We start from the raw sequence: 22,644 nt of genomic DNA, 5'->3' as shown, positions 1-22,644 counted from the left end.
CCGCCCATCACCCCGCTGTGCGCAGCGTGCGGGACGCCGCTCGGACCTGCCTCCCGCCCTGCCCCTCTTGCAAGCGCAAGTGCGCCCCCTGCGGGACGAGGGCGCTGCGCACCCGTGAGCGGCTCGAGCCGCCCAGCTCTGCGCGTCAGAAGCTACTCCGTGCTCGGGGAGTGCTGGGTCCCCTTGGCCGGGAGGGAGGGGGCGGCCCTGGGACCGCAGCGGGCGCTACAGAACCAATCGTCCACGTGCGGCCTCAGACTGCCGGGCCCATCCGCAGAGCTGGCCCCCGCACGGCTCCTCCTGCTTTGACCGGCGCCTCCCTCCGCTGGTCACCGCGCCTGTCAGCCCAAGGCCTGGCCACCCCTTGCGGTGACTTCGCTCTGACGCCTGAGCCGAAGTGCTGCACGGGGAGGGGGGCAGGGAGGTAATTAACGGGCCATCTATTTTTAAGGCAATAAAGGAACAGAGGGGAGCAGCACGCTGGTTGGCGCGGGGGCCCTGTGTGTGTTATTAGCCGCCGAGCATTTACAACCACAGCTTGGAATGGAACTCTGTCAGCTGATGAGGTATTCAGTATTTCGTATTCACCCACAGACGCTCCTGCTCCAATGCAGGTTAGTCTGTAAGGTGCCACAGGCCTCTCTGTGGCTTGGAAACAGACTGTCCGAATGGCGCAGCTCGTGCCGAGCAGCAACTGCACAGACACCGGCTAATCCAGCCTCAGGCCCCCAGCCCAGGAGTGGAGAGGCGCAGCGAGCTGCGCACAGAACCCAGGCAGCCGGCTCGCCGCAAGGCCACGGCGGGTACGGCTGAACCACAGCCCCACAGCGGGGGGAGCGCAAGGCACGCTGGGACGTATTGGTCCCAGCAGCAGCCTGGTGCGTCCTTCGGACAGAGAGCGCCGCACAGCGGGAAAGCCACTTCCGTAGCCAGGTAGCGCCGGATGTTCCCGTCCGTTCCCTTCCGGTTCCCCTCAGTGAGGTGAGCGCCGGTTAGTTCTTCCCTGGCTCGCGCAGAGATCACAGGGGACGCTCTAGCCTCTCAGCGCATAGCTCTATGGTGCCTCCTAGCGCAATAGGGCGCTCTAAGCCTCCCAATGCGTGGCTCTATGGTACCTCCCCCCTTTGAGTTTATAGCTCAGGCGCGAGTCGCGGAGGGCGCTCTAGGCCGCTGTGCTACGTCTCTCTGGTACCGGCTGGCGGCCTGAGCGGCTGGCTTGGAACAGGCGGCGGCCGCCGGCAGCATGTCGGACTCGGAGGAGTATTCCTCCGCCGAGGACGAGGACTATGTGCCCTCAGGTGGGGGGGACGGGGACCTCCGCGCACAGCGTCCCGGCGTTCGGGGGCTGTGCTGGTGGGGGAGGGGCATTGGGGCTATGATGGCAGAGGGAGGGGCATGGGGGGCTGTGCTGGTGGGGGAGGGGCATTGGGGCTGGCAGAGGGAGGGGCGTGGGGGGCTGTGCTGGTGGGGGAGGGGCATGGGGAGCTGTGATGGCAGAGGGAGGGGCGTGGGGGGGCTGTGCTGGTGGGGGAGGGGCATGGGGAGCTGTGATGGCAGAGGGAGAGGTGTGGGGAGCTCCGCTGGCAGGGGAGGGGGGGGGCATTGGGAGGCTGTGATGGTGAGGTGGCTGTGCCGGGAAGGGGGGTGGGGGGGGGGGGAAGGGCAGCTTTTGCTGGAGTAATAACAATAACTTGGCTCTTACCCAGACCACCCCGTGGGTAGATCCTAGAGCTCATGACAAAGGAGGCGATTAGCTCACTGTGTTCAAGGAGCTGCATGAGCCCTGCCACAAATGTGCGTGGTCTGAGCTGTGCCTGCAATGAGCCGGCCAGCCTGTTCTAGGGTACACTGGGCCTCAGCTGGCCACATGCAGTCGTTTTCAAACCATGGCTCAGAGCACTTGCTGGTGGCCCGGGAGGGCCAGCTGGACTCCTGGCTGCTGCAGAGGGTGGTTACAGAGTCTGTGGCTCTGTTCTTGACCAGCCTCAGATTTTAAGTCCTCCTCCAGTTACTGCCTTCAGCACCTCTCTTTGCTGCTGGTCATAACTCTCCAGAGTAGCTTCAGAGTGAAATTGGCTTGTTTCTAGTCAGTTTTCACTGTTGCCCAGACGTTCTGAATAGCTTCTATAAGTCAGTTTCATTCTGCAGTTGCAAGGAAGCGCTGAGCACCGGTAGCGGCAGTCTGCAGACTCAGGCAGGTATCACTGCATCATTAGACTTGGTTCACATGTGGAAGGATTTCTTTGGCTACCATAGTGGCTAGAAAATTAGCTTTTTTAAAAAACAAAAGCTCAGATTGTGCAGAATGAGGATATACATCCATAATAAGATCTGCAAACAGCGTGCAGAGCATCACCTGCAACTCCAAGGTGAACAAGTGTCTCTGTGCATTAGCATTTATATTGTGGTAGCACCTCATAGGCTGATGTTTTACCACACTGGTAAGATGTCTGTCACCCCTTGCCCTGTAACTTGGAAGTGCCTTGGTGCCGAGTGGCTGTGGTTCAGATCCATGATGTTATAGAGCCAGCCCACAAGCATATGGTCTCACCTTGGGCCTCACCAGTCTAGTTACTTCTGATAGGGTGATCCCAACATCTGGAGTCTCCCCAAATCCATCTTCCATGAGTTCTTAATTGCCAGCTGCTCAGACCATTCTCCTGTGGTTCATCAGTTCCAAAGGTGTAAAACCGGCCTTCCAGTTATCAGTTGATTTTGGTGTACATGCTCCACACAGTTTGCACACCAGAACCTACATGAGATAAAATTAAACCAAAAGTTAAATAGAAAACCTACAGACTCCAATATGAACTAGTAAGGGAAAGCAGATATGCGTAAGTTACAAAGAAAATAAACATATAGATGCAACCCTCAGGCTTTATACTTTTCTATTGGATAAAATCCCGTGTCTAATACAAGTTACCTGTTGTCTTTTAACAGCTTTCTGGTGCTCCCATTAAGCTGTAGTGGGGATCTCGTGTTCGTGGGTAGCTTTCCTTCGAGAAGCTGTTCCTCAGTTTCTAGTTGATCAGCCTCCCCTCCAAGACTCTTTTTAAAAGGCTTTGTCCTTTTTTAATTATCCTGGGTCTGGTCTACACTACACATTTAGGTCGACAAAGGCAGTTTACATCGACCTAACTCTGGAAGTGTCTACACTAAAATTTTACTCCCACCGATATAACTGCCCTGCTACACTGACTTAACTCCTCCACAAGAAACGTAGAGTCAAGGTTGATGTAGTTAGGTCGACACAATGTCAGTGTAGACACCGTGTTGCTTACATCGACTGTTACTGGCTTTCAGAAGCCGTCCCACGATGCCCCACACTGTGACAGTACAATTGATATACACGCTCCTGGTGGGGACGTGCACCACCAACACAACGAGCAAAGTGTAGGCACGCAAAACCAATGTAATTACTGCAGCAGCTGTATGCTGATGTAAATTAGGTCAACTTAATTTTGTAGTGTAGCTATGTCCTTAGATTATGGTTGACTCATGGTTATTCACGGAGAAATTCCCTCTTGACATGATACCTGAGGATGTCTCACTGTCTTTCCATTAACTCAAATGGTCCATCCTTGTCTTTTCCTGGGCTGGATAATGAATGGGTATTTGCAGATGGTTTAATGTAAATAACTTGTTTGGGAGGTGCCCCTCCCCACTTGCCTGCTACGCCACCCTGCTGGGATTTGTAACTGAAGCTTATGAGCCCAGTTTTTTATATACATAAATATATAAATTCATCACCATGGTCTGTTTACATATCTAATAATGACTATTAAGTTAGAACATTACAAGCTTTTATAAGAGATCTTACTTGATGTATTTATATAATACGACAACGAAGTATGCAACCAGTTGGTTTAATGGCTTATATTTGAGATTTAAACTTTCTGGTCTCCCCTTGGTGTGTCTGGACATTGATTGTCACGTAGGCCAACCAGGCTGAGGCCCCACTATGCTAGGTGCTGTGCAAACATAGTAAATGGCAGAATCTAAAAGACGAGTCCTAACAGGTGAATAAGACAAACAAGTGGCATGATAGAATTGAGCACTTCCCTCTGAAGCCTGACTGCTAAGGAACATTTGAACACAGTATGCCTATAGCTTGTTTCACCAGCATGCTTTTTGTGAGCAGGCAGAGGAGAAGGTTCCACTGGCAAGACTTGGATATGCCGCATAGTTACGATTCTAATTTTGGCAAATGGGTTGTTTGAAACCATTTTTTCCTGTAGCAAGAGCAAAAGCGTCTTTGTTTTCCTTTGTTTCTTTGGTGATTGTGGGTCCTGCTGCTGTGTGGTTCCAGGCGGAGAGTACAGCGAAGATGACGTGAGCGAGTTGATCAAGGAAGACGAGGATGAGGAGAAACCATACAAAGAAAAAGGCAAAAAAAGTTCCAAAGCCACTGTGTGCAGGTAAACGCCAAATCCACTCCATCTTAATGGGATAATAAGGGGTCTGTCAGTGGCTTCATTGCTAAGCCACTGAGGTCAGCCGCAATCTCTCTCCCTCACTTCAGTCACGAAAATGCGGTGTAGTTTAAACTTTTCTCTTTGGTTACAATTAAAGCTTACCTGCAAAGACAGTACAAAAAGTGCCAAACTTATAAGGGAAGATTGTCAAAGAGCATTATCTCTGTTCTGCAGACAGATGTGGAGACAGAGGTTAGATGATTTGCCCTAGGCCATGCTGGAAGTCAGTGTCAGAGCCAGGAATAGAGCCCAGTTCCTGACCTCCAGGTTCAGGCTCTTCCCCTAGACCAGGGCTCTCAACCTTTCTAGACTACTGTACCCATTTCAGGAGGCTGATTTATCTTCCATACCCGAAGTTTCACCTTAAAAACTACTTGCTTACAAAAGCAGATGTAAAAATACAAAAGTGTCACAGGACACTTTACTGAAAAATTGCTGACTTTCTAATTTTTGCCATATAATTATAAAATAAATCAGTTGGAATATAAATATTGTACTTACATTTTAGTGTATAATGTAGAGAGCAGTGTAAATAAGTCATTGTCTGTGTGAAATTCTAGTTAGTACTGACTTCACTAGTGCTTTTTATGTAACCTGTAAAACTAGGCAAATCTCTGAATGAGTTGATGTACTCGCTGGAAGACCTCTGCGTACTCCCAGGGGTACACATAGCCCGGATTGAGAGCCACTGCTCTAGAACGCTTTCTTCCTCACCCAAGTTCTCCATCTCCACCAGTCTTTGTAGCATGGGCTTTTGCCATATAATAGAGCATTTAAAGAGATTCTCTGAATCTTGCTCTTCAACTTTCAGACCAGTGTGGGGTTCTGGCTCAGTGTCTCCTCTTGAAGGTAAATGGAAGCCTCACGGTTAGAATCCAGCAGTCTTTAAATACAGAATCGTCAAGTCACTTCACCCATGCTCATGTTTCTACTGGTGGGGCTTTGCCCTATCTCAGCATTCCTGTTGTCATCTGTTCCCAGGAAAAGGAAGAGAGGAGGCCCCTTGTTAGTGCTAGGGGACAGAGAGGACTCGAAGAATCAACAAAGCGACAGTGGGGAGAAAGAGGAGGACGACAGTCTAAGGCAGGTGAAAGGAGGCAGAGCGGAGGAGGAGGAGAAAAAGAAGAAAGAGGATGCTCTGTGGGCCAGTTTCCTCAGTGATGTGGGTCAGAAATCTAAAGCACCGGCTGCTGCTCAGCTGACCAGTCCACAGACTAACAAGGTAATGGAGAAACCCTGGCTGGGGCAGTTTTTATTGTATGGAGTGAAGGAAAGAATCCAAAGGATTAAAATCTGCAGATGGTGATGAATAGTTCTAGTTTGTATTGAGTGTTGTCTTGAACAGCAAAACAATGGATTCTCTCTACCCTGAATGTGGCCTTGTAGGGCGAGGGTGTCAGAAATGGGGTTGAGCTCTTGGCACCAGCTGGAGTGCTGAAGCCAGAGTCTTTTATTCCAGTTAGAAAGAAGTGATACCGTAGAGTAAAGGGTGCTGATCTATCCTGGCTACTTTTGGTGCTAAGCAGCAGCTTTCTTTGCCTTTCTCTGAGCGTACAGTTGGGCACAGATGTCCCTACAAGGTACAAGGCCTATCTCCTCACTGGCTTTGGCATGAACGCTTCATCTAGCCTGTTGCACTGGCTAAGAGTGGTGAAGTCCTGGCTAAATCCGTCAGTATGATGGTGGGATGGGAAGGTCTGGTCCAGCATGGGAAGGAGGGGAACTGGAGCTGCCAGCTGCCAATGGCTTGTCAGGTTCCTGTTAAATGTTGGGCAGGCTGACTCCCCCTACCATGGGCTGCACGCAGCTGCAAATGGCAAGTGTAATTTGCATGAGTGCCTCTAGAGCAGCACTGTTCCTCTTTGGTTCCATGTGCATTTCCTAAAAGGACGATTAGGAGGAGGGGAAACATGGGGTATAAAACATACCAATGCGACCTCCTGCAATCCAGGCTGTCCTGAAGATGCTGCAGGTTTGGATTGTCACTCTGGGATGAAAGGGGATCTCAGCTCTCTGCTGCCTTTCTCTGAAGTGGTGCTTTTTAACATAAACTGCTTGACTGTGGAGTCTCTGACCCAGCTGTCCTTTTCTCCATAGCAGAAGTCTGACATCATAAAGCCATTGATTTTGGGTTCTTTGGTCAGGATATACTTTGTTGTAAACATTTCAGCACAAGAACCTGAATGAGAAACTAACTAGATCTACTGTTAACCTAATGAACTTGACTAATCCAAATGGTTTGGCACTTACTGGTAGCAGGTCACATGGAGGTAACTCCCCCTAGCTTTCAGCTGCTAAATTGCAATAACCACCCCCCTTAAAATACATTATTTTCCTGATGTCACTTTTCCATGTCCTTGAAGACAATAGGGTTGAACAGGAGTCAGTGAGGGCTCAGTTTGCCCCCAAAACCTTAAGTAGAGGCAGTGGTGAGTGAAAGGAAGGAACCCAGATTGACTCTCAGATCCCAATATGAGTGTACAGGGCTGGCAGCTAGAAAAAAACATTTGTAAACTTGAGCATACATGCGCTGTAGTCACTGAGCGACATGAAACACAGATCCCCACAAGGCCATTTATACAAAGCCACCCTTCAGAATATAGCTGCATCTGAAGGCTCCAAAATGGCTTCAGTTGTATAATCCTTGGTTTTCATTTGCTCATAACTTTTAGGAAAAAAATCTCCAGTTGGGTTGAAATCTTCATGCTTGATCTCTTCCCAAAGGTGAAGTGGTGCCTGTTGACTATTTGAGTCACTTACATTCAGGATAGTTTTAAAAATAAGCTGGTGAAAAAAATACACTATTCTGATAACTACTTTTTTGCAGGCTTATTGCGAAAAAATGGCTGGACTTTGAAAGTTCCACATGCAGTTAATTCTCAGTGCAGAGCCTGAGCTAGGTTTGCGAAATCTTGGTTTTAGATTTCTTAAAAGTCATGTCTGTTTTTAAATGTCTGACACTTGTACAGTGGATAGAAAACAAAAGTGTTACAGGCATGTTTGAAAAGTTTGCAGTTGTCATTTGTGTGCACCATTATAAATAGCAGTTGTTTCTGACTGGGGACACTGCCTGACCAGAAGCTAACCCCGTACCTGGTAGCTAAAAATCTGAAGACTTTTCCTTAAAACAAAGTATAAAATTAACTAAGGCAATTAAATGCAAACACTAGTGTTAATATAAGATGAGAAATCAGTCATCAGAAAATTCTCAAGAGCTCTACTGCAGCAGTAGTGTAACCATTGTGCATAGATGTATTTTCTCTGTTTTCCCTGTTTAAACGCATTGCTTTTAGTTGTTGAAAGGTAATGGGACAGGTGAGTGTAATTTGGTAGTAGAAAGCTTAATTTGGAATTTCCAGATGCTTACCTAATTTCTGAACTTTATACTGATGCTAGTTTTTGCATTTGGTCCCTTAAAGGGCAGCCCTTGGATTCCTCGGGCTTTTCTGCTGGGTGTGCAAGAGTCTGAGGTTCCAATCCTGGCCTTGCAATGAGGGTTAGAATCCAAGTGGCAAATTTAAATCTGCAAGCTGAGCCACTAATCTCCTTTGCCATTATTGTGGGTGACTTGCTTTGGATAGTGACCCCTAGAGCCAGGATCTGAGCTGTCAATCCAGTGCCTCGCACTGATGGGGCGGTCCATAGGCCACTTGACATAATTGGGTGGTCTCACTGCAGGTTTCAGGTTCTTTGATTTGTCATTGCTGTGTTTCTCAGACTACAGAGGAGAAGAGTTCGAGCAAACTCCAGGAAGAAGTAAAAGAGCCAGAGAAGCCAAAAGAGGTGGCAAAAGTGACAATCACCAAAGTGTTTGATTTTGCAGGTGAAGAGGTCAGGTGAGTTTGCCTTTAGCTGGTATGTCCAGGTTATTATATGTTGCCTTTGGAAAATGAGTGTCTAGAACATCTGTCTTCCTGCTAAACTGTTGGTGGTCCAGAGCAGAGCCAGATGCTCCTTCTGTTCTCAGTGTGCGGTTCTAGTTCCGTGACTGAGCATGGACAACTCTTGTAATGCAAATTGTACTGCAGTTCACCGTAGCTCTGGGTGACGCATGAAGTCTTGTTTAAGACAAGACACAAAGATAGTAGCACCTTGCTGTTAGCCAACCCCCTTATAAAACTGACAGACTTAGGGCTGGACTAATGAGCTGTTTGACGCTGAGTGTGCTTGGAGGAGCTGGTTCTCTTCAAAGCCTCCCATGAGCAACGTCCTGACTCTCTCTTGGACTGTGTCTCCTTTCACTCCCTGCGAGAGTGCTGGGATCAGCAAGTAGGCTAGTTGAGAGAGCTTAAGACAAAGCTCACAGAATCATAGAACTGGAAGGGGTCTCGAAAGATCTTCTAGTCCAGTCCCCTGCACTCATGGCAGCACTAAGTATTATCTAGACCGTCCCTGATTGTCTAACCCGCACTTAAAAAACCTCCAATAATGGAGATTCCACAACCTCCCTCATCAGTTCATTCCAGTGCTTAACTGCTCTGATAATTAGGAAGTTTTTCCTAATGTCCAACCTAAACTGGCCTGGTGCTGCAATTTAAGCCCATTGCTTCTTGTCCTGTCCTCAGAGGTTAACAAGAACAGTTTTTCACCTTCCTCCTTGTATCAACCTTTTATGTACTTGAAAACTGTTATCTTGTCCCTCCTCAGTCTTCTCTTCTCCAGACTAAATAAGCCTATTCTTTTCAATCTTCCCTCACAGGACATGTTTTCTAGACCTTTAATCATTTTTTCTTGCTCTTCTCTGGACTCTCTCCAGTTTGTCCACATCTTTCCTGAAATGTGGTGCCCAGAACTGAACACAATACTCCAATTGAGGCCTAATCAGCGCAGAGCAGAGCGGAAGAATGACTTCTCGTGTCTTGCTTACAACACTTCTGCTAATACATCCCAGAAGGATGTTTGGGTTGTTTTGGTTTTTTTTGGAACAGTGTAACACTGTTGACACACATTTAGCTTGTGATCCACTACAACCCCCAGATCCCTTTCCACAGTACTCCTTCCTAGGCAGTCACTTCTCATTTTGTATGTGTGCAACTGATTGTTCCTTCCTAAGTGGAGTACTTTGCATTTGTCCGTATTGAATTTCATCCTGTTTACTTCAGACCATTTCTCCAGTTTGTCCAGGTCATTTTGAATTTTAATCCTGTCTGCAGCCCCTCCCAGCTGGGTATCGTCTGTAAACTTTATAAGTGTACTGTCTATGCCATTATTTAAATTATTAATGTGGTGATGATGATGATGACGGTAGTGGGGCAGGTTTCTCAGTGGACAGTGATGGAACACCCTTCTGTGGAGCTTAGTCGTTGGCCATCTTTGGAGCACAAGGATAAACTCGCTACTTTGCTTAGGCCTTTCCTCAATGAGGGATGCTGGCAAATGGCTTGCCAGCCTCTACCCCATGGAATTCAGCCACCTTGCAGGATGATGTGTCAGGAAGTGCAGGGCATTCGGTCATAGTGGGACAACGGTGATGCCTCTTATTTTAAATGCCACAGTGAGAAGCATGTTAGCAATGCCCGAAGTTAGCACTGAGGAGCATTGGCTGTGCTGGGTTGGTGAAGCTTGCATAATGCCTGGCTGCATTATGGCCTGGTAAAGATAATGATGTTGGCAACAGAATAGAGTCGTCACTCTACGTAATAAGGCAAAATGCTGATCCCTGATCTCATGAAAAATTAAAATGTATGGAATTGAATTCCCCACCAGGGGGAGCCAAACCCAAGCAATAACACCCCAATCTTATCCAAGAAAGAAGAGGGAAGCATAGATAAACTGCTCCCAATGACATTGCTTTTAATTATGGGTGATTGAGTGATATGGAAAGACAGTGAACTAGTCACATAACTTGGACCTATTTCTCAGTGGAATTAGTACTGTTGAAATAATTGATACCTTGTATTCTCTGAAGATAGCACAGTCTGTTGGAGAATCTCCAAGTGCTTTTAATACGGTAATGAGGTAAGCCTCCCAATTGCGGTGCCTCAGTTTCCCTATGTATAAAATGGAGATACTGTATACCTTCTGGAGGGTGGGCAGGGGACTTTCACAAAAGCATCTGTTGCAGAGTCACAGAGAGAACCTAGGTGCCCTGACTCCCAGTACTCTACTCTAAGTGCTAGGTTCCATTGCTTCTCTCCAGGACTGTCTTAAGATTTGAACTTTTGCATATGTTCTTATTTCTTACCCACACGTATGAGAAATAGAAGTTCAGATGCAGTTGTGCTCTTAAATGAAAAGAGACTAAACAATGGCACTGCAGGTTGCCAGTTTAAAAACCCACACTGCTACTTGGATAAAGCAGCTTCTCAGCCAAATGAAGCATTGCAGAGACATGTTCCCTCTCAGTTACCAAAGGAATCTTTCTTCCCTTCACATCACACAAATGCCTTGTATTCAGGATACAGTCTAATTAGAGGTATAAGAGCACTCAACAAGAAACTATTACTGAATTTTTCTGAAATCTGTGGGATGTGGATCTGCAATTGCTATTGCTGATTCAAGTCTCTTGTGCATATAGGTGAGTATGATAAGAGTATAGTTTAAAGAACGACTTTGATTAATAGGCAAATGTACCTTGTAGGTTTTCTTAAGAACACCAGTATTCCATGGGTGGAAGAGTGCTTAAGCATTAATGCCTTTAAAGCAGGGATTGTCAAAGAAGCCTAGCAGAATTAGGTGAATTTATTCTCCTTTGACAAACTTAGCCTTAATTTTTCTCTCTTGTCCTCAGGAAAGAGCCTCTTGCTGAATGCCAGGACAGCACTGTGAGAGGGACAAGGGTGTTGTGAGCTTCTCCAGGCATGAGATCTGTCCCTAAATCTGTCTTGGGCATATGGAGAGGGCCCATTATCACAATAGCTAGATCTTGCAAAATGGATGTGAGAATTCTCACTGCCCTCCCTCACCATGGTGGTGATAATTTTGTGGAGGAGGAATTGGGGAGGGATTATTTTATTCCTGCCTGTCAAAAAGAGTGACATGCCCTGGGGGAATAAAATTTAGCAAGGGGCTCAAATACTAAGCTCAGGACTTTAAACATCAATATCCACTCATTCCATTTACAGCTTTTTAATATTACATCCTGAATGCCCTACATTCATGTAAGGCATCTTTTTCCTGCAGGAGCTGCTTTTCTGGCAGCCTCCCACTCTTTAGCAGTGGACTTATCTTTAAGGGGTCTGTCGGAGAAATGAGTTCAGTTACTAGTTAAACTGTCACTTCTTTCTAGAATAAATCAAATCTGGGGATTTGGTGTAATCCTGCAAACCACCAAGGTTAATTTATTTTATATTGTTTAAAGCAAGCCTTGTGTCAGCAAGTCCCCAAAGCTCGGGGTGGCTCGAGATAGACCAGCAGAGCAATGCCAACCATAGTTTGTGGTGACGTTCCAGTGGCATGCAGCTAATTCTTAACTCCTTGGAACATCTTTCTAATCTCCTTTCCCTGTTTTTATGAATAACCAGCCTGAAGCTCCAGCCATTCTGACATCAGAGTAATTGACACCCCAATCGCCCAGCTCCTTGCATCTCACAGCATCCCATACTGCAGGCTGCCAGTAAAGATTCCATGGACCATGGCTTGAGAACCACCCCTGTGAACACCCATCTGCACAGTGCTAGGTTGGGGAAGTGGGGGTATTCTTTTCTTTAAAGGAATATTATGCTGTTTGTGCACAATGGTAGCTTATAGAAAGGGCCTGAAAACCAAACACTGGATTTTTCTCCCAGGGAGATAACTGGCAAGTGTCTGTTATGCTGCTTTCTAAGTGGGCTGAGGTTGCATTTCAGGAATGGTTCCTTTTTTGAAAACTATAGAATTTAGATCAAGATTTAAGCCTGGATAGCTTTGAGGTACAGATCTCAATGGTCTTTTCTTGAACCTCTATTGCCTAGAAACCATTTTTTTTTATTCATATATAGATACAGAGAAAACACATCTAATCTGCAACACAAGGTGTTTAATACAGAACCATCCCAAGCTTCCTAGGGGATGGGGTGGGAAAGGCTCCTCTATGTCCAGCCCATTGTGTCATGTAGGATATTCCATGATTCCAGGGCCAGGAGAAACCACCCTTTCCTATATTAGATTAGATTAATCTAATTAGACTAAGTCTGCTGTTGGCTCACCCTTGCTAGTTTAGAGAAGCTTCTTAGGTTCAGAATATTCAAAATGCCAAATAAAGGACCAAGTTTGTGGCCTACTCTGTTTTCTAAATTAATAGTTTACCTATTACTATTCAGAGTTGAAGCATCTCAGTCTTGGAATTATTCATGATCATTCTTCGATGGCTGATTTCAATTTCTCCTTGGCACTTATTCTCCTGTTCTGACACTGTCTCTGCCGCTCATTGTCAGCAGTTCATGTCCCTTTTGTGTGCAATAGGCACGGAGCAGCGGGCGATTGTCACCCAGAGAGCTGTAAATAGTGGACAGTGGGAGCAATTTGCAAAGCCCGTTTACCTCTCAATGAAAGTTCAGCATCATCTCGCAGCACCTGGGTGGATAGAAGCCCTTTTGAAGCACTCTGCTTTATGGACTTGCCTCATGATGCAAGGCATGCAGCTGCATTAATAAGCAGCAGTTCTCTGGTGCCAGTCTAATTACAGATAAAAGCCCCTATCAGAGGCTTGTGTTCTGTTTGGCTGCCGCAGCTCCTGTGGCTCCTGGTCTTTCTGTCGATTACTGCTGGGCACTGGGTACAGAAACCAGTCTCCAGCTGGAAGGGAGCGGGTGCTCATCCAGAATCGCAGTAAAGCTGACCTAGTGTGAATGGAGCTGGCCATGAATCCATGCTATCGCTGCAATGTGTCACGGGCCAGGTTAGAGTCCAGGCGGCTGGGAGGAGGCCAGAGAGAAGCCAGTTCTGATAACGATCAGAAATGGGGGAGCTAATCTGAGAGCTCATTTCAGAGGACATTAATTACAGAGAAGAAGCATTGTCCAGTGGGCAGGACACTTCCCTACCTTACAAGGATGGGAGGGTAACTGTATTGAGAGATTGTGAGGTGCTCACAGACTATGGTGATAGGGGCTGTATAAGTACCATCAGTACAGGTGATATCCATGCAACTAGAGACGCGATCTGGATTGACTGGGCTGAGCTTTGGAGACCAGCTTTCTAGACTCGTGGCTCTATACCTTTGAGTTTCAGCCATCCAGCGTCCTTAACTTCTCCAGGCTCCCCACCACCACCACCACTCCTCGTCCTGTCGCCAGTCATGCATTTGCTTTAAATAGTGCTTGTGTGTGGGCTATTGAAACAACTGGCCCCCTTAGCTCCCCCATGGACAACATGGACAACCACATCCAGCTGCCCATGAAAGCGCACCCACACAAGACAAGCCTCACAGAAAAAACAAATGAATTTCCTGCAGGTTCCCAGTCATTGCAGTGAGCAGCTACCTCACTTCATTCCATGCACCAGGTGGCTCCATGCAAGGTTATAAACAGCAGCAGTTGTACCTTCAGCAAGGAGTGGTGCCTGCTGGATCCAGAGGAATCCCAGAACAGGCGGGACCAAGTGCTCAGTGCTGCCCAAGGCTGCCCTTGTGATGAGTGTCTGGGTCTCTGTTTGAAACACAAGGGCCAGATTTAAGCAATTTGCTTTCTGCAGTTGGTTCCTCTTCCTAACTTCGCGGAGGGGCTTGCTGTTGTCTTTGTAGAAGTGTTTCTAATGCAATTAGAATCCATTTGTATTGCCTCTTGTAGTTCTCTTCCCACCCTTACCCTGAGGGACTTTCATCCTCCCTGGCAGATGGCTCCATCAGAGAAGCTCTTTCCACCTTAAGGAAATTGAGCAAGGATCATTCTGGGGCACTTACTCTTGATTGAGGTCCTAGAGATGGGCGAGGGTTCTTTTGGAGAGTGAAGGAGGTCAGGTTTGGCCATGACATGAGGTAGAGAAAGCAAAGCCTGGGGGATAGTGGGTGTGAGGATCTGAACCATTAAGGGTTTGCCTGTTCTGATAAAACCACACATCGAGCCTGATGCTGCAGGCCCCTTATGTGCAGGCTAGAGACTGAGGCTGGGAGTTGTGTCTGCAGAACTGCAGCATTAAACCCAATGCTAGGAGAGCAATACAGCGGTGCACAGACAATCCAGGAAGTTTTTGGAAAGTGTAGGGGACAATTTCTTGGTCCAAGGGCTGGAGGAACCGAGCAGACCTCTTCTTGACCTGCTGCTCACAAACAGAAGAGTTAGCAGGGGAAGCAAAAGTGGATGGAAACCTGGGAGGCAGTGACCATGAGATGGTCAGGTTCAGGATCCTGACACAAGGAAGAAAGGAGAGCAGCAGAATACGGACCCTGGACTTCAGAAAAGCAGACTTTGACTCCCTCAGGGAATTGATGGGCAGGATCCCCTGGGAAAATAACATGAGGGGGAAAGGAGTCCAGGAGAGCTGGCTGTATTTTAAAGAATCCTTATTGAGGTTGCAGGAACAAACCATCCTGATGTGTAGAAAGAATAGTAAATATGGCAAGCGACCAGCTTGGCTTAATAATGAAATAAAAGAAGCTTACAAGAAGTGGAAGATTGGACAAATGACCAGGGAGGAGTATAAAAATATTGCTCAGTCATGCAGGAGTGAAATCAGGAAGGCCAAATCACACTTAGAGTTGCAGCTAGCAAGAGATGTTAAGAATAACAAGAAGAGTTTCTTCAGGTATGTTAGCAACAAGAAGAAAGTCAAGGAAAGTGTGGGCCCCTTACTGAATGTGGGAGGCAACCTAGTGACAGAGGATGTGGAAAAAGCTAATGTACTCAATGATTTTTTTGCCTCTGTCTTCACAAACAAGATCAGCTCCCAAACTGCTGCACTGGGCAGCACAATATGGGGATGAGGTGACCGGCCCTCTGTGGAGAATGAAGTGGTTCGGGACTATTTAGAAAAACAGGACGAGCACAAGTCCATGGGTCCGGATGCGTTGCATCCGAGGTTGTTAAAGGAGTTGGCGGATGTGACTGCAGAGCCATTGGCCATTATCTTTGAAAACTCATGGCGATTGGGGGAGGTCCCGGATGACTGGAAAAGGGCTACTGTAGTGCCCATCTTTAAAAAAGGGAAGGGGGAGGATCCGGGGAACTACAGGCCAGTCAGCCTCACCTCAGTCCCTGGAAAAATCATGGAGCAGGTCCTCAAGGAATCAATTCTGAAGCACTTAGAGGAGAAGAAAGTGATCAGGAATAGTCAGCATGGATTCACCAAGGGCAAGTCATGCCTGACTAATCTAATTGTCTTCTATGAGGAGATAACTGGGTCTGTGGATGAGGGAAAAGCAGTGGATGTGTTATTCATTGACTTTAGCAAAGCTTTAGAAATGGTCTCCCACAGTTTTCTTGCCAGCAAGTTAAAGAAGTATGGGCTGGATGAATGGACTGTAAGGTGGATAGAAAGCTGGCTAGATCATCAGGCTCAATGGGTGGTGATCAATGGCTCCATGTCTAATTAGCAGCCGGTTTCAAGCGGAGTGCCCCAAGGGTTGGTCCTGGGGCCGGTTTTGTTCAATATCTTCATTAATGATCTGGAGGATGGCGTGGACTGCACTCTCAGCACGTTTGCAGATGTCACTAAACTGGGAGGAGTGGCAGATACACTGGAGGTTAGGGATAGGATACAGAGGGACCTAGACAAATTAGAGGACTGGGCCAAAAGAAACCTGATGAGGTTCAACAAGGACAAGTGCCGAGTCCTGCAGTTAGGATGGAAGAATCCCATTCACTGTTACAGACTAGGGACCGAATGGCTAGGAAGCAGTTCTGCAGAAAAGGACCTAGAGGTTACAGTGGACGAGAAGCTGGATATGAGTCAACAATGTGCCCTTGTTGCCAAGAAGGCTAACGGCATTTTGGGCTGTATAAGTAGGGGCATTGCCAGCAGATCGAGAGACATGATCATTCCCCTCTATTTAACGTTAGTGAGGCCTCATCTGGAGTATTGTGTTCAGTTTTGAGCCCCACACTACAAGAAAAATGTGGAAAAATTGGGAAGTGTCCAGCGGAGGGTAACAAAAATAATTAGGGGGCTGGAGCACATGACTTATACGGAGAGGCAGAGGGAACTGGGATTGTTTAGTCTGCAGAAGAGAAGAATGAGGGGGGATTTGAAAGCTGCTTTCAATTACCTGAAAGGGGGTTCCAAAGAGAATGGATCTAGACTGTTTTCAGTGGTACCTGATGACAGAACAAGGAGTAATGGTCTCAAGTTGCAGTGGAGGAGGTTTAGATCGGATATTAGGAGAAACTTTTTCACTAGAAGGTTGGTAAAGCAGTGGAATAGGTTACCTAGGGAAGTGGTGGAATCTCCTTCCTTAGAGGTTTTTAAGGTCAGGCTTGACAAAGCCTGGCTGGGATGATTTAGTTGGGGATTAGTCCTGCTTTGAGCAGGGAGTTGGACTAGATGACCTCCTGAGGTCCCTTCTAACCCTGATAGTCTATGATTCTATAACCCTTACCGAGATGGTTAACTACAGAACAGTGGATCTGGCCTGTGAGAGCTCTTAGCGTGCTGCCAAGAGCTGCCCCCTACAAAGCACCTTCCCTGCTCCCTGGGGGGTTCTTTAGTTACCACCATGCAGTATTCCACATCCCTGCTCAGCTCTGCCTTCCCTCCCAGTAACTATAGTTTCACTCCTGCTCTTTCCTCAGCAGCCAGGACCCCTGGGGTAGGGTGGTATCCCTTCTGCCTCCCACGCTAGGTGGCTGAGTGAAGAATGAGCCCAAGGGTATGTCTGCTTTCCTGCCACAGTCCGTAGGATGGAATTCTGCCTCTCGGTTCTTTTGGGCTATCCCTACACTTAAGGCAGCATGTAGAGTACAGAACTATATATGTAGCCACATGCTGTGTCTAGCAGTGGGGAAAGGCTCCAGAAGCTCCCCACCACTAGAGCCTTTCACTGTGGCAAGGAAAGGCACTGGCAGCATGGAATCTTCTCTCCTGGCTTCTGGAGCCTATCTCACCGCCTCCCCCTGCCAGAGCCTTTCCTCGCCGCAGTGAAAGGTTCTGGTAGTGGGAGGCAATACTGCTAAAGATAGCAGTGTAGGCATGAGAGGTGCTGCTTGGCCTGCAGAGAGTGCTGCAAGGTTGTCAGGGTTCCTTCCCCACTCTGGACTTTAGAGTACAGATATGAGGATCTGCATGTGAACCCCTAAACTGAATTATCAGCCATTCCCCCACCAATTCCTGGTGAGTCCAGATCCAATCCCCTTGGATCTTAAAGCAAGGAAAAATCAATCAGGTTCTTAAAAATAAGGCTTTTAATTAAAGAAAGAAAGTAAGTTAAAAATCATCTCTGTAAAATCAGGATGGAAAATAACTTTACAGGGTAATCAGATTGATAGAGCCCAGAGGAACCCCCTCTAGCCTTCAGTTCAAAGTTACAGCAAACAGAGGTAAATCCTCTTAGCAAAAAGGAACATTTACAAGTTGAGAAAACAAAGGTAAAACTAACACGCCTTGCCTGGCTGTTACTTACAAGTTTGAAATATGAGAGACTGGTTCAGAAAGATTTGGATTGAGAGCATGGATTGATATCTGGTCCCTCTTAGTCTCAAGAGCGAACAACCCCAAAACAAAAAGCACACAAACAAAAGCCTTCCCCTCGACCAAGATTTTAAAATATCTTGTCCCCTTATTGGTCCTTTGCGTCAGGTGTCAGTCAGGTTACCTGAGCTTCTTAACCCTTTATAAGTAAAAGGATTTTGGTGTGTCTGACCAGGAGGGATTTTATAATATTGTACACAGGAGGGCTGTTTCCTTCCCTTTATAGTTATGACAAAGGTATAGCTGGGTGCATGGAGCACTTGAATCGCCTAAGTCGTGTCTCATCACCTACACTTGTGTTTATACCCAATCTAGCTGGTCCTCTGTGCACCGCCGCAAGTGTAGACGTAGCCTTAGTCTGTCAATACATCATGCTGAGCCCCTATCTCCTACCAGCAAGTATAGGGAACAGTTGGGAAATGCCAAGCATGAGCTATAAAATGAATCTTCTTTTTTTTAAAGCAAGGATTTACTGCAGTGACTTTCAGGATTTAGAGTGTTTTTCCCATCCCCAGTATAGCTCAGCCAGATGCCTTCCAGCTCTATGGTCACTCACGGTGTAGCTCAGACAAATGCATCACCTAAATCTGTCAGGATAGGCTTAGGATAGAACACATGGTTAACCCTCTTCTTGCATTACCAGTCAGGCTTCTGGAAATCCAGGCTGTTAGTAGCGAGAAGTTGAGAGAGCCTTCAGAATTCTTGCTGGAGATGTTGGTGAGAGTCTTGGATGCAATGTGTCATTCCCAAGTTGTTGTGCAGGGATGAATAGAAGAGAAGGACAGTGTCATTTGGTGCCATTCAGAAGTGGGGATCAGTGTTTTGATGTCTTGTCTTCAGTTGCTGATTCTGTAAATGAGGTGACAATGCTGATGTGTATTGCTGATCTTCATGCAGATTGTTTTTTTCTTTTTCTGAAAAGCTTTTGCAGCATCAGTGAATGATGGGGCAAGTAAGTGCTAGCGGAATTGTTCTTTGTGTCCAAAAGTCTCCAGTTCCTGTCGCTTTATACAGAAAGGGTTGTAGGATCCAGGGCTCTACAAGGGCTTCCGGCAAAAGTGGATCATTTAATTATTAAACCTACTTCATGGGACTGATCTGAGCAATTTAGTAGAAGCCCAGTTCATAGCCAGGCAAGGGATCACCCTCTGGAAACCAAACCCCATGGCTTCCTTCTGGACTGACAGGAGTTTGGAATACCCTGCATTTTCCTCTAGTTATTTCCTCAAAGAGAGGTATGGAGAGAGCTACATCCAGTGCTGATATATGGAGGTCTACTGTTTACTGGAAATAAGGGTAATTAACCATTGAAATAATTGGAACTCTTTACCAAGGGCTGTGGTCGATTCTCCATCATTGACCATTTTTCGATCAAGACTGTATGTTTTGCTAAAAGATCTGCTCTAGGAATTATTGTGGAGGAAGTTCTATGGCCTGTGCTATACAGGAAGTCAGACTAGATGATCACAACGGTCCATGTGAATACCTTGAAATAAGGCTGGTTGAGGGCAGTGGCAAGTAGGGGAGAGAGACACCCGTCTAGATATTTATACTGTGCTCCTCACCGTGGCATTGAGTGCAGTGCTGCTAAAAGCAGGGTCATGAACGTGGAATGGAAGTCCTGAGTCTGCTTGGCCAAGCTTTGAGTAGGGTAAGCTCTGAGGACCATCAGGGTGTCTAAGGCTGCCTTGTCTGGATGGGAGAAGATTGGTCTGTCTTGTATCCGTTTTAATTCCAGATCCTCTAACCTGGCGAAGGGGATCTGGAAGAGCCTATTCTAGTTGCTTCCTTGTTATTTTTGTTTCCTGGGATTAGCCTCTACATTCCTCACAGAGCCCTAAGGATCTTCCCACTTGGAACGCCCTGATCCTCAGTCTTTTTGGGATCCGCAGCTCCCATCCTTCCTGCAGAGTGAAGCTAGATAGTATTTCCTTTTGAGCCTGCTCTATCAGAGCTGTCAATGACTGTCACTTATCCCCATTGCCCCCCATAACATCCCCAAAGCTGAGAGCTCTTTTTCTATAGCACTTCCAGAAATTTGGCCTAGATAGTAAGAGACCAGAAGTCTTTTTGGACCCACAATTTCTGAAAGAGAATAAAGCCATCCTGGGAATGAAGCCAACCCCAAGTAGATTCCAGGGATGAATGCCTTTGGTATTGGTTTTGCTCTTTAAAATGAGTAGCAGCTTTGTTGCAGCTGATGCATAACCCGCTGATCTTGGCATTATGACATGTCAGCAGCACAGTTCAGTGCTGTATCCGTCCTTGCAATGTTATTGCTCTTAGAGGTCAGAGGATACCTCAGACCTGTGCGGTTTATATTGACTTATTCCCATTTCAAAAGCAGCTATTGATTTTGGAACCCAGTAAGTAAAAGTATGATACCTCTGAGGAGATGCATAAAGCTTCTGAACGGGTCTCCTGGCAAGCTTCGATAACCTTTTTGAAACTTATGTAGACAAATAAGGACATTTCCCCGGAGGGTTGGGTCGGGTCTAATTTTAGCTAATAGTGATTGACAACTATTGACCAAAGCTGCCGTCATTAGGTGCAGGCATCAGTTATGCTCCTATACATTATGCATAGGGTTCGCTGGCACTTCTGCGAGTAGATGCAGCTGTATATTCCACTTAGGTGTTTGTGCACTGGAGCCAGAGAATTTTGCCTAGCAGTACCCATAGGCAGCAGCATTCACACCTAGTGGCCATAGTCCTTCGCCTGGCTATGAGTTGGCGCCGCCTTGACTCCCCTCAATTTTTTCTTACTTTTCCTAGTAACCCTTCATAATATCACCCAGAATTCATACATTTGTGCAAACAGTTTGCCAGATCACCAAAGCCAATAACTAACCAGTGTAAGGAAAATGAAAGATCTCATCTATGTGTGTGACCCTCAAGGAGGGAATCTCAAAGCATCTTCAGAATTGTCAGCTGGATCTTTCCAACCTGTATTGGGTATTTTGAGGAATTCCATCACCATGACCATGCACAGTGAACTTGATGATGGACTCTACTCCTCATCTCTCCCCTCTCAGTTGCTTTCTGGTGGGATATTTTTATTTGCTGCTGGTGCCTTGTCTTCAGTCAGCACTGGAATATTGTGGGGGAAAAGTTTTTGAAAAGCATCTTCAGTGCAGTAGAGAAGAAATCTCCTCCTATGGCTACAGAGGTATTTGTAGCAAATTAAGTACCACAGCAACACACCAGCTAAAGCACAAGATGAATAGTCAGGAAATCTGAGTTCTTTTCCGTCTGCTGTGGATTTTTTGTGTCACTTGGCTAAGTCTGATCCAGACTGAATCAGATCAGGGTCCGTCTGGCTGAGGATCTTATCCCTACAACAGTGGCCAGTATCAGATGTTTGAGAGGAAAATGTAAGAACCTTGCAGCAGGCAGTGATGGCATAACTTCAGCTCTTCTATGCGTCCATTTCCGCATCTGGAAAAGGAAGACAACACTACTTGCCTCCTGTGGGGTTGAACAGCATAATGCTGGCAAAGCACATGCAAAATACTCTTCTTGTGCATTAGATCTTAGAAGAGGACAGTAGTTTTCAAGATTTAGTTGATCTGGTTTGTGCCTCAAACTCAGAAAATGGGAAGAGTTGGACAACGTAGTTGAGCCACAGATGGAGGAAGGGTTTTGTTTTTTGAATAGGTGTTTTCCTTGGTAGTATCAGTTGACAGTGTGACCTCTTGGACTCAGTTTGGCTGTAAAGAATCATGCCTGGTGTCGATGGATCTCAAAGCCTAAGGAATTGAGTGAGCTGTCCATGTTTCAAAGCTACTCTTCTGCTATCAGGTCATACACAGGGACCAAGAGCCTCTTTTATGGTTTATTCCAAAGGCCTCCGAGCCAAACTTGCTGTAACTTTTTTGCTGTGTTCCCCTTGTCTCCAAACCACTCCTTGTTCCTGACAGCTATGGGCTTAGACAAGTACTTTTGATGTCTGAATAGATGCTGACAGAGCCAGCTTTGTAGCCCACAGCTTTGGGTTTCCACCCAGGACAAAGAACAGCTTATGACATTTTAGTAACTGCCAGACTTTGAACCCCAGAGGACCTTTGTGTTTCCCACAGGAGACTGAGGGAAGGGAAGCTGGACTTGTCACTCTGTTATGTCATTGACAACTTACAAACAAAACCAGGCCTAATCTGTTCTCCTTTGGGTGATATTTTTCTCTGGTTATAGTATGTAGCATCTGTGACCTGAGTATTCACCATCTTTGTACAAACATTGGTAGTTTTAAGGTGCAGTTTTAGTACATGCTCTTTTGGACCCAGGAGACCCCTTCCTCAGGTGAGGGTCGTTTTCCGTAATGAAAGTAAATCTGCTGTACAAGAAGAATCAGAGAGACTAGCAGAATATTGATCAATCTTTGACTTTGATTGTACCTCCTTGCAAATCCAGGTAACAAGATGAGAGCACTATATTGCATTGACTTACAAAGAAATTCTACAAGAGCTAACTGCATCCATCCCCCCAGCTTGGCTAAGGAACCAACTAAAGGTTGGGGCCAGGAGTAGAGAGTTGTTTGGGCCCAGGCTCCATGAATATTCAGGGCCCAGGGGCCCAGCTCCAGCAATGTTCGGGGCTGGGTCTCCCCCGGCCCTGCCTGCTGCTCCCACCTG

The 22,644-nt window shown here is 46.6% G+C and overlaps 1 protein-coding gene across 1 annotated transcript in view; it reads left to right on the top strand.

Moving 5' to 3' along the window:
- Positions 1-1,124: 1,124 nt before the first annotated feature.
- CFDP1 (craniofacial development protein 1) overlaps positions 1,125-22,644 on the top strand; it is a 137,174-nt gene continuing 115,654 nt past the window's right edge. The window contains exons 1-4 of the mRNA XM_050922442.1: positions 1,125-1,298; positions 4,310-4,418; positions 5,457-5,697; positions 8,193-8,311. Of these exons, the coding sequence (XP_050778399.1) occupies positions 1,244-1,298; positions 4,310-4,418; positions 5,457-5,697; positions 8,193-8,311 (524 nt within the window). The 5' untranslated portion in view covers positions 1,125-1,243. The remainder of the gene's footprint in view (positions 1,299-4,309; positions 4,419-5,456; positions 5,698-8,192; positions 8,312-22,644) is intronic.

Source organism: Gopherus flavomarginatus, chromosome 14 (assembly GCF_025201925.1).
Source record: "Gopherus flavomarginatus isolate rGopFla2 chromosome 14, rGopFla2.mat.asm, whole genome shotgun sequence".
In the NCBI taxonomy this organism is placed as follows: domain Eukaryota; kingdom Metazoa; phylum Chordata; order Testudines; family Testudinidae; genus Gopherus; species Gopherus flavomarginatus.
Note: the sequence above shows the minus strand (reverse complement) of the source record. Positions and strands in the feature narration are given on the sequence as shown.